Source organism: Camelus dromedarius, chromosome 30 (genome assembly GCF_036321535.1).
Source record: "Camelus dromedarius isolate mCamDro1 chromosome 30, mCamDro1.pat, whole genome shotgun sequence".
In the NCBI taxonomy this organism is placed as follows: domain Eukaryota; kingdom Metazoa; phylum Chordata; class Mammalia; order Artiodactyla; family Camelidae; genus Camelus; species Camelus dromedarius.
In genome coordinates, this window is record NC_087465.1 from 9,933,205 (window position 1) to 9,945,932 (window position 12,728).

The window sequence follows — 12,728 nt, forward strand, 5'->3', positions numbered from 1 at the left end:
ACAGCAGCTTAAATTTATTCAGCTGTAGGCAACTTTTTTCATACTTTTTCTTATGCTATATATATATATCCTGTGAATTATCCATTCTAAAAAGTTTAATATTCTACTAGCATCACTCCCAGTGTGCTTTTTGACTACTCATAGAATAAAACTTTTAGATTTTAGAAATCATTCCTGGGAAATTAAACATGCTGGGAAAAAAGGATTAAATTCCAAAGCTGAATATATTTTCCCCTATCGGTAAATACCTTTGAAATAGTTCTGACAATCAAAAATTTCCTTTTAAAATTTTGAACTTTTTAATGTAATTTAGTGGCATGTTAAACCTTGCATTTATAGTTACCTTAGTGTTTGATGGATCTTCTTATTTATATTTGAATGAAACAACCTTTAGATTGTCAAGTTGCTTTATGAGAATAAATAAATAAAAATATTAGATGTAGTAGTTGATTACTTTTGGGCTTACTTTTGATTCACAAACCTTAGAGAAGGACACATAAATGATGTTCTGGAGCAGGGGTTAGCAAACTGTATCCTGTGGCCAAATCCTGTTGCTGCCTGTTTTTATAAATAAAGTTGTATTGCAGCACACTGTTACTCATTTGCTTACATGTTATTTTGGGCTACTTTAGTAGTTATGAAGAGACCACATGGCCTGCAAGGCCTTATATATTTACTAGCTGGCTCTTTACAGAAAACGTTTGCTGACTCCGTTCTAGAGAATATTTTGGTGTTGGAATGCTTTGATGGCAATTGGGTAGTGAAGCAGCATACTGTTGTAGTATAATAGAGTTTTATATTTGGAATTAATACCTGGCTCTTGTCTTTGCTTGATTATTTATTAATGGTGGGCCGTTAGGTGATTTATCTACTTTTAGGGAGCCTCAGTTACCATTTTTATAAAATAAGAATTGGATCTTTGAAATCTTTTATAGCTGTAAAATTGTTATTCTATGTCTAACTTAAGTGCCTTCTGGCAGTCTGGGATAGAGGGTCTTTTGAGGCCCCTTCTACCTTTAAATTTATGGTCATATGTAACAAACAGATTTTTTTCTTTATTTTAGCCTGATAGACTAAAGCAGTTTAGTGTGGCACCAAGACACTTTGAAGAGACGATACCACCTGAAAGACCCAGAGTAGCTTTCCAGACACCTCTCCCTCCTTTATCTGCCCCATCTGTCCCACCCATCCCATCAATTTACTCCATCCCATCTCAAAATGAAGATTTGCACAATGGACTCAGCAGCACCCTTGGTGAAATGGTGCCTCCCAGGTGCTTTTTTTAAAATGTTTTGTGTTTGGGAATTAGGTAAGGTATCGTTATGCTTTATATTTGGAAGGATTTGCTGAAGCAGATAAATGTTATCCTTCAGAGATTTTTGTACAATTAACGGCTTTTGTCAAATAATTTCTATTGAAATTATTTTCATTGTTGATCTTTTCTTTGTTATAAAAACAAGGGAAATCTTACAACATTCTTTGATTGTTTAAAGATGCTTCAGTATTTTAAAAATGAATAAGTACGTTTAGTATTTAGCTTTAGATTACATTTTAAAATAATCTATTTTTAATATCTTCTTACATATAAAAGCTGTACATTTTTAATTTTGTCATTTCCACTTGGCAAACATTGACTACTTCCTTCAGTTAATGCAGAAAAAGTTTCTAATGTGACTTTATATATATTACTTAATTTTAGTTTCTGTTTCCTTCAACTCTTTCTCTGATTACTTACAGGCTATGCAACTTAAATACTGGAAATAATGTGTTGAGATCATAAAACCTATAATTTAGGTATTAGGGTAAAGATTTGATTTCCATAGGTAAAAGGCATTGTGCTATACTGTACTAAACATAAAGAAAACCCTGTAAACATTGATGTTTTCTGGGCCGTACTTTCTTTTCTTGGTAGGATTTTAGCTTATTTGTTTGCTTACTATTAATGTATTAATTGTAGGAATGTATTTAATTAGGTGTTTTTCCTTTTTAACATTCAGATATTTTCTGGGCTATGCATTCTCTCAGTAGGACTTGGTCTTTTATTTACTGCTAACAAATTGTAGAACCATGTTTACTGTATTTATTAGACGTTTGTTTCATCTAATGGCTTCCTGACTCAAAAGACTAGGCAGGTTTGAAATTACAGAGTATGGTATGATGGTCTCAGCATTGATTTAAGGATTAAAATGGTTGGCTTCACTGCCTGGATTTTGGGCAAACCACACTTTTATTGAACTTCAATTTTCTCATTTGTAGAAGTGGAATATATATGTATATATTTTTTAATCTACAGTTACAGGGTTAAATCTTGTATAAATCTCTATAAAAATTTAAGATTTAATGTTATTGACAGTCCCTTTTTATAGTAATTTTTCAATTGCTTTGTTGATATATCTATGGAGTGAGGATAGTAAGGTTGGACATATTGAATGATCAGTAAATGTGAAAAATATTAATGACTGAAGAGAACTTTAATGCCTTTGCAGCTCTTCAGAATTATTTTGCAGCATTTAACAAGGGAGAACCTAAGATACACTCAAGAGTGAAAACATTCTGTGATGCCTCCTGTCTCATCCTGTTCATTTAAAGGAATTTGCCTTTTCCATTTTAACTATTGGAAAATATTGCCTTGGTGGAAGTAGAGATACCTTCCTAATTATTAATGAAGTGCTGATATAGAGGTTTTCAGACGTGTAACTTAATGAAATGCTGAAAATAATGTCAAAAATTTACTGTTGATATTTAAGTAGTTTCTTCTTCACATTATAGTTTACTTCCTTTGAAAGAACACTACATTTTTAGTTTAAAACATACACCTTTTCCCCAGTCAAATGGAACCATTTGTAATCCCATTTTGTACCTCTTTTGCTTTTTTTCCTGTGCTATCCTTCTCCCTGTAACTAACTCCCTTTAGCTTCCTTATGCTTTCCTCTTCTCCCTCCGTGATCTAAGTGCTCCTGCTCCACGTTCCTGTAGCACCCTGCGTCTACTTGTATTGTTTCATCTAATATACTCTGCTGTGATGTCTCTTTATTTCTGTATTATTCTTGAGGGATAGGGACCACGTTTGTTCAATACTGGCAGATAGTGACTAATTAGATATTCATTGAATATTATCCAAACTTTTGTCTTACGTAAGTGTGCTGTACCTTAAATTCTGAAATTTTACCTTTTTTGCCTTTTGAGTCATAATTTTTTATAAGAGATTAAAGCAACATGGTGGCTTTTCCTAAAGCAGCAATTAGACTTTCAGTAAGACTTTTGCAAAATAATAATATCTTGATTTAAAAAAAAATTTGCAATGAACTATGAGAAGAATTTCCCAATTTTCTTTTTATATAGGATTGCACCTTTGCCTCCACCTCCGCTACTGCCACCTTTGCCTACCAACTATCGAACTCCTTATGATGATGCATACTATTTTTATGGGGCCAGGAATACTTTGGACCCTAGTCTTGCTTACTGTAAGTTATCTGTGGGGTAAACATTAATTTCCAGTGGTTCAGTTAGGAAAATTGGTTTTTGTGCGAGCAAAAATACATGAATGAGAAAAAGCACAGCTTTACTTAATTCAAATATTACATATTTATTGATTTCATAAATGTCCTATTTTTAAACTCACTTATGTTTTATAGTTATTTCCTTTTTATCTAGATATAAGAAATAACTATTTTTATGGGGTTTTGTGTTTGGTTTTGTTTTGTTTTTTTTGCATTATTTTTTGCTAACTCCTCACTCAGAAGGGAATGTGGATTTTTTTCCTTAAGTAACATTATCCTTTAGTGATAGAGTGTTATTAAGTGGGTACTCTGAAACAAATGTATTTGTTTTCTTTTAAGATGGTTCAGGAATGATGGGAGTGCAGCCTGCAGCTTATGTTAGCGCTCCTGTCACCCACCAGCCAGCGCCGCCTGTTGTGTAAGTTGTTAGTTAAAACTATAATTTCTTTCAAGATAAATTTATCTTCCATAGAATCTCTTGTTCAGTGCAGTTTTTTCTTCAGAACAGATATAACTTATTTTAATTTCCAATTATTGCATAACCAGTATGTTCAGAGTATTTTAAGTCAGATGTACTAGCAGAATATGAATTAAAATAAAATTTGTTAGCTATAGTAATATCAGATTAAATGGATTTTTCAGTCATAAAGGTTTGTTTGAGACCAGCATCCCTTTATAAAGCATAGAGGTTCACTTTAGCAGGATAATGTAACAAAAAAATTTATACATGTAAAAACATGATTTCAAAATACCTAAAGCAGAAATCTGAAGAACTGCAGGTAAAAGTTGACAAATACAGAATCCTAATGGAGACTTTATTACTTCTTTTTGTAAGTGTTAAAGCAGAAAATAATCAGTAAAGTTGTGGAAGAATTTACTTACCATAATTAACAAGCTGTTTTAATGGAATTGTATGAAATGCACCTCAGACTTTGTGAATATATATATATATATATATATGTTTTTGCTAATCTCACAAGAATATTGATAAAACCACACATGCTAGTCCTTGAAGGAAGTCTCAGCACATTTCAGTGGACTCAAATCCTTTGGACCATCTAAGGTAGAAATCAGCTTTTAAAATAACAAACGCTCCATATATTGGAAATCAGAAAACAAGGAACAAATTAGAAAATACATAAAAAGGGAAGAAAATTTAAATAGTTATTAGGCATCTAAAAAGTAAGAAAAAGAACAGCAAAATAAACCCAAAGAAGCAAGTAAAGAAACAATAAAGAACAGAAATTAATGAAATAAAAATATGTAATACAGAGGAACAACAGAGTCTAAAGTAGGCTCTTTGAAAAGACTAATGAAATAGATAATAATTCTCTACTGATGTTGATCAAGGGACCAAAAAAATGAGCTAGGGGTATAAATTAGAAATATTGGGAATGAAAAAATTGTCACTATAGTTGTAGTTAACCTTAAAGAGACAATAAAAAGAACAATTTTGTGCCAGTGAATTTGGAAATTTAAGTGTGAAGAAAGATTGCTATTAAAATTTAACTAAAAACTGGCAGAAAAAATAGAAAACATGAATAATATCAAAATTATTTTAAAATTTTTGAGACACAAGTTTCAAATCTTCCCACAAAGTAAACTCCAGGTCTAGAAGGACTGGTGGATTATGCTGAGCATTTAGGGGCAGAATTCATCTCACACCAACTAACACGGAATATGGAGCCCACAGCTGCTGTCGAGACTGTCATGCTCTGTTTTTGGAGGGAGGAGGTGGTTAATTAGATTGATTCATTTATTAATGGAGGTACTGGGGATTAAACCCAGGACCTTGTGCAGTCTGCTGAGCTGTACCCTCCCCCCTGAAACTGTCATACTCTTGGTACTCAAACCCGACAAGGCCAATGTGAGAATGGGAAGTTATTAGCTACTTTCACTCATAGATAAAAGACTCCTAAAACTGAATGATGTAATGTAGAAAAGAATATTTCATCCCAAATTGGAATTACTCTGGAAAGTACAATGACTAAATGTAGTATTTCATATCAGTTAAGAGTGTGGGCTTTGGAAGTTGAGTACCTCAGGTTTTACTAATTAGCCTGTGGCATGTTTCTCAACTTTTATTTTTTGTTTGTTAATTGGGATAATTAATGGTATCAATTCATAAGGTTATTCTGAGAATTGAATGAATTAAAATATGTAAAGCATCTAGAACCATGTCTAATATATACTAAATGCTAACTGGTTAGTGTTAGATACCAGTATTACCATAAAATCAGTTACTGTAATACACTGTATTAGGTGAATAAAGAAGAAAGTTATATGATTATCTCAATAGATCCAGAGAAAGCATTAATAAAATTCAGTATCCATTAGTGATTGAAAACTTAACAGAATAGGTTAGAGGGTGACCTACTTAACCTGAGAAAGTATAAACATGAAAAACCTATATCATATATTTTACTCAATGGTGAAATGTTCAAAATACTCTTTTTGAAATTGATAATATGACTATTGTAATTATTATCATCACTTCCTTTTAGGGCTCAATAATTGTACCAAGGTCAAAAATAAGAGAAAAAGGAAGATAGGTACAAAGATTAGAAAATAGGAGAAAAACTCATATTTGCAAAAGAATATACAGATAAAGTACTAGAAGTAATATGAAGTGTTAGCAGAATTACTGAACACAAAATCAATATATAAAAAGCAGTTGCAGGAAATGGCAGTTTCTTAAAAAGTTAAATGTATACTTACCACACAACACTGCAGTTCCACTCCTAGGCATATACTAGAACATTTTGTAACACTGTGTACAAAAATAAACTCAAAATGGGTGAAAGAGCTAAATGTAAGACCAGAAGCCATAAAACTCTTAGAAGAAAACCTAGGCAGAACACTCTTTGACATAACTTGTAGCAAAATTTTTTGAATCAGTCTCCTAAAGCAAAGTACGTAAAAGCAAAAGTAAGTAAGTCGGACCTAATTAAACTCAATGTTTTTGCACAGCAAAGGAAATCATTGACAGAATGAAAAAGACAACCTACTGAATGGGAGAAAATATTTGCAAATGAAATGACTGATAAGGGGTTAATGTCCAAAATATATAAACAGCTCATACAACTCAACATCAAAAACACAAACAGCCTGATTAAAAAATGGGCAGAAGATCTGAACAGACATTTCTCCATCCATGCAGGTGGCCAATAGGCACCTGAAAAAAGTACTCAACCTTTCTAATCATCAGGGAAATGCAAATCAAAACCACAATGAAATATCATCTCACACCTGCCAGGATGGCTATGATGAAAAAGAACACAAATAACAAATGTTGACAAGAATGTAGAGAAAAGAGAACCCTTATACACTGTTGTTGGAAATGCAAATTGGTGTAATCACTGTGGAAAACAGTATGGAGTTTCTCAAAAAATTAAAAATAGGACTACCATATGATCCAGGAGTTCCATTCCTGGGTATATATCCAAAAAAAAGCAAAACCACTAATTTGGAAAGATACATACACCCCAGTATTCATAGCAGCATAATTTACAATTGCCAAGGTATGGAAACAACCTAAATGTCCATCAAGAGATGAATGGATAAAGAAGATGTATATGTATACAACATATATACACACGCAGTGGAATACTACTTAGCCATAAAAAAGAATGAAAATTTGCCGTTGGCTGCAACATGGATTGATTTGGAGGGTGTTATCTAAGTGAAATAAGTCAGACAGAGAAAGATAAATACTGTAAGGTATCACTTATATGTGGAATCTAAGAAAAAGAAGCAGACTTACAGATAAAGAGAACAAACTAGTGATTACCATTGGGGTGGGGAGCAAACTGTTGAGTATAAGATAGGATCAAGCATATATTGTACAACACGGAGAATATATATTTTGTAATATCTGTAAATGGAAAGTAACCTTTAAAAATTGTATAAAAAATAAAAATAATTTTTTTAAAGTTAAAAACCTGTTTTATTTCTGCCACCAAAAAAAAAAAAAATGAGAAGAGATGATATTTTTGGAAATCAGAGCCTTTTATAGTCTTTCATAATTCTTTAAAAATAATATTTGAATTTTTCTTTTATAATTAAGATATTTAAAATATATTGTTTTCTTCAGAGTGGCTACATTACTGTATTTTGACATGTATTTAAACAAATAGTACTTTATTACTTGAGATTTATATTACCATAATATGTTTTAATTTTTTCTTTTTTCAAGTCCTAAGTTTTTCAAAATTTTTAATTTTATTTGGGATAGGCAGACTTTCTTTTTAACTGTAATTATATTTTATTCTTGAAATGGCTAAGAAGTTATTACTTATATTAGAGTACATTTTTTAAGTAAATCTTTAGTTATAGTATTGAGGGACTTCCACTGCATTCAGAAAAGTACATAAGTCACAAGTATATTGCTTGATGAATTGTCAGAAAGTGTTTTCACTTGTATGTGAAAGTTTTACTTGCATGTAACTGCCACCTAGGTCAAGAAATGGGTTCAGTAAATTTGAAAGTTCCGTTAATTGTGAAGGCAGAGACAGAAGTCATTTATTTAAGGATTTCTCTTTGATCTATAGAGAAATTCTTCTCCTATTTTAAATGTACTTGTATGCCATGCTATTTCAAAGGAGTGTTACATTGTCTTCTTGCTTTGTCATAAATGGATTTAGATTATTAATTGTGTATTTAATAGGAATACGGTTGGACAGAATGAACTAAAAATTACAAGTGATCGAGCAATAAATTCAGGAATGTTTTTTGAAGATAAACCAAAGCCTTCAAAACAGTCACTTCAGTCTTACCAAGAAGCTTTGCAACAACAGGTATTCATTCATTTATTTATTCATTCATTCATCTAATGTTGAACATCTTATGTGTTAGTACAGTGGTTCCTTAAAACTCAGAGTATGGCAGAGGAGAAAAAAATACCAGTTATTTATAATTCAGTATGAAAAGTTTTGATGTAGATAGACTGGAATGCATGAGACAGGGAGAATAATTGCCAGGGCTATTAGGAGAGCTTCATGTGGTTGATAATATTTGAATTGCATGTTATACAGCGAATAAATATGAAATTCCTAGTGTATTCAGGGAGTGGAAATGATGTTGGAGAAGGGGCTGGAGTGTTAGATTGTGTTGAATTATAAAGGACTAGCTAATAAAAGGTTTTCAGTTTCATCTTGTTATATACAGCCAAAGGGAGGAATTTTAAGCCAAAGAATGAAAGAAAATTGGGTGTGAGCAAATTAGGCTTTAGGAAGATATTTGATTGTGATGTAGACGATTGGGAAAGAGATGTGGCAGAGAACTTTTTAGTAAACTATTGAGGTAGTCCAGCCAGGAGGTAACAAGGCCCTGCACCAGGTGGGGAAGATGGGAAGGACATTGAAGAGACACTTCTGGGATTTCATTGATTGGACTTAGATTTAGGGAATGAGGAAAGAGCAGGGGTCTTGAAGATGTTTCTGAGTGTTGTAATCTAAGAATAATGAGGCTATGAACTAAGGAGAAGGGAAAAAAGAGGTAGAATGCTTAGGAAGGAGGCTAGTGTTCTGTTGTGGTTTGTAACATTTGAAGAGAGTTAGTTACTTAAGAGTAACCTTACCAAATGTATGAGTTTTTTTGGGGCGAATACTCATATTTCCTCCAGAGAGGACCCTGCAACTCTAAGTAGTATGTTCACTTGAGGTATTTTTCTACAAGGTTTCACTTGGGTTTCTTCTAAAACTCTTTTTGTTCAGTTTTTACATTGGGCAACCTCCTTGAAAGATGGAATTTAAAAAAAAAATACAGAATTACCAACATTATTTTTTGTGTGTTAGGATTCTACAAAGACTGCATTTGTCTATTTTCAAATGATCATATTAAAAACACCACTGACAAAACTAGACTTCCTAACACTAGAATTTTATTTTATGTATGTGATGACTTTCTTGGCCTTCCTGGAGTAGTTACTTAAATTTTCCATGTATAGGTTATGATTTTAAAAGTAACTTTCCAAAATGTAAATATTTATTCATTGCCTGTCTATATGTCTTTAGAGACCAACCCTGTGCTTATGCTTGATGATGATAGACTGTATTTGTTTTGTATGCTTTCATGAAGTGTACTTAAAGTAGCCCAGCATTCTCCACAGAGCGCTGAACCTTCAATATCTTTGAATTCTGGGAGTGGCGTTTGCCTGGGGTAGGGTAGGTCTGATGGGGTGTAGGGAGTGTTTGGCCCAGGTCTCATGAGGTGTGGGGAGTAGTTTGTGGCTGGCCGGATTCCATGAAAGGTAGGTGAAAAAAGGAAAGTAGGGAGATCCTGTTAGTCCCCACGGAACTGGTGAGGTTAGGGAGGGAATGGCTCAGGTAGAAGCATTGGGTGGGAGGAAGGAGTTGGTTTAGTCCAAAGTGGCATCAGTGGCTGGAAAGGACTCAAATGACATGATATGAGGGAGTAGCAGCTGTATTTTTCAGCTATTAAAGTATTTTTAGATTGGGTATTACATATATTTGTGCTATTAAATTTTATAGTGAAACATACTGGAAAAAAAATGTTTGGTTTTTTTTCTCTAATAAGAAAAATAAAATAAAATCTGATATCAAAACTAACTTCTTGAATCAGAATACTTGTGAGCACTTATTATGAATGTTTCTTAATGTTGTCAAGATTCGGGAAAGAGAAGAAAGAAGAAAGCGAGAACGGGAAGAAAAAGAAGAATATGAAGCTAAATTAGAAGCTGAAATGAGAAGTTATAACCCCTGGGGGAAAGGTGGAGGTGGTGCTCCTCTTAGAGATGCAAAAGGAAATCTGATAAGTATGTTATTTCCATTGGTTTGTTTTTTCTGAAAGAAACCAAGTCTTACTTTTTAAAACAATGAGGAGTAGAAAGAAGTGGGAATCAGTCTGTAAGGCAAGGTCTCTTTTTATGCAACTTAATGCGAAAGAGATGTTTTAATAGTAAACATGATAGCAGGTTAAAAAGCCTTTTTTCTTCAGATTACTGTTCATTTATTTTTATTAACAAATTTTTCATCTCTGATGATAACTCAGTTGCAGAGAAAAGCTCATGTTATTTGGCAAGTTTTTACCCAAACTAGTCGTTAGAATTTTTTTAAATTTTCTAGTGAAAATAATAAAAGTTTTTTATTGCAAGTTTTTTTTTTTTTTAAGCTGGTAGACATCTTCAGAATACATGATCTGGTGTAGTGGTAGGATGTTATGTTTAATTTATATATGCCATATAGCTGCACAATGCAAGAACTCGTTTGAAAATAAAGACTTTGTCTCAGAAATTTTCTGGCAGGTTGCAGAATTATATTGATCTATCTTTCAGTATAGTCAAAATGTTTGACCTAGAAATCAAACAACAAGCACTTTGAAAAGAGTCTTTATACAACTTGCATGTATTGGGAGAGTCTCTGATTAGCTTTTAGCTAAGAATAAAAGCAGAGAAAGATAATGGGTATTTGAAAATTGTTTAATTAGAAATGAGAAATGAATAACTAGAAATCCATTAAAATGGTAAAAATGTAAATTTCACGTTCTTTAGTTTTATGTATTGTAAGGACAGTTGAATGATACAATCAGAAGATGTTTTGGGAGTATTGAATATTTAGAGTTCTTAAGTATTATGCCTTTGATTCTTTGTTAAAGATGGCTTTTTAAAAAAGATATATTTGAGGCCCACTTAAATTAATTAGATAACTCTTTTCTTTCCCAAAGGATTTGTTCCTTTCCTGTCTTCTCGTAAATACTTTCCTCATAGTTTGGCAGACTAGAACTCTTACTCTCTTTATAGATGACGTGATTTTAGGTAATACATAGATAAACATTTAACCTTAGAAATAAATGTTTATTTGAATATATATTGGAAAAACACTGATTTTTCCATTTATGGATAGTGCTATAACATTTCCTTTGAAAGTAAAGGCATTTAACAAAAAGTACTATAACAGACAACTCTCAATTCTCAGACGCTTAAGGCTTGAGGCAGTATAAGTTTAATTTTCACTTAAGTTGCGTTCTGATGCTGTTTGGGTGGTTCTCCTCTAAGAGGTGACTGGGGAATCTAGGCCTCTTCCATTGTGTTACTCCTCCACTTTGGAGTCCTTCACTTTGGGCTGCACAGATGTGGTCCAGAGGGTGGGAGAGCAAGTTGAGAATTTTGTTGGGGCCTGGCCTAAAAGTTGAGGAGTATCACTTTTGTCTTTGTTCCATTATTCAGACCTAGTTATAAGGTTCTAACCTAACTGCCTGGGGGCCTGGAAAGTTTGTTTCTTTATACCCAGAAGGAGGACACGAGATTGTAAGCATCTACCTAGTCTTTGCTGTAATAAATTTAAATTGTGAATTGATAGAAACATAACAGTAACCATGAAGGAGATGCTTATATAACTTTGGGAAGCACTAGAATAAAATAATTTCTTAGAACTTTCCAGCTTTACAGTAAGATTATTTCTAGTTCAGACAACACAGTTACAGTGTTTTGTATGTGTTTAATTGGTAGAAGTGAGTAGAATAAGAATGGATTATTGAGTTATAAAATATTGTTTTAGAATTGCTTTTATCTAACAGGAATGGAGCAAACTTTTTTGAGATTTTTATTTTGAGTGGTAATGTTTAGTTTGCTTATTTAGTGCTATAGTCAAGCCATGAAATAGAAAAGGTGTACTATTTTATCAAATGCAGGAACTCTTTTTTAATGGTATTTTCAAAGCATGTAAACTCATTACTTAAAGAATATCAGTTTGTTTTGAATGTGACTGTTATATTTTAGAGAGAGAGGGAACATAATTTGTCCATTATATTTGAAATATGTAGTAAAAGTCAGTGTTTTGCTTCACTTCATGTGATGGCCGAGACCATATAACAGGTGGTGTGCTGGGTGACTTTAATTCAGCTGCTGGCTTTTCTAATTATTCCTATTTCATCTTTGATCTTTTATTACAAAGAAATGAAAGAATTGAATGTTCACCATTATCTTAGCTCTCTAAGAAAGATCTCTTTATAAGGTAAACTAGTTATTAATAAAATATCAAAATCTTTTACCCATACAATTGTAACATATCATCAACCCTTTTAAAGTAAATAACTCTCATTTTTATTATTTGTACTACACTTAAAATCTGTTTCCTTTCTCAGTTCTTTATTCATTAAAATTCTTTATTCAAGTTCCCATAAAAAACTAAGTATATTCTAATGTCTTTCAGTGAGTGAATAGAAATAAACTGTGGTACATCCATACGATAGGATGCTGCTCAGCAGTAA

General features: G+C 32.5%; 1 protein-coding gene across 12 annotated transcripts in view; it reads left to right on the forward strand.

The window, feature by feature from the left end:
- CSPP1 (centrosome and spindle pole associated protein 1) overlaps positions 1-12,728 on the forward strand; it is an 86,039-nt gene that overhangs the window by 35,611 nt on the left and 37,700 nt on the right. For 10 of the 12 annotated variants that reach the window (XM_031441527.2, XM_031441523.2, XM_031441518.2 and 7 more), the window contains 5 exons: positions 1,065-1,273; positions 3,343-3,464; positions 3,840-3,918; positions 8,167-8,296; positions 10,128-10,275. In XM_031441527.2, the coding sequence (XP_031297387.2) occupies positions 1,065-1,273; positions 3,343-3,464; positions 3,840-3,918; positions 8,167-8,296; positions 10,128-10,275 (688 nt within the window). The remainder of the gene's footprint in view (positions 1-1,064; positions 1,274-3,342; positions 3,465-3,839; positions 3,919-8,166; positions 8,297-10,127; positions 10,276-12,728) is intronic. The other 2 variants (XM_031441529.2, XM_031441528.2) reach the window with 1 other exon arrangement.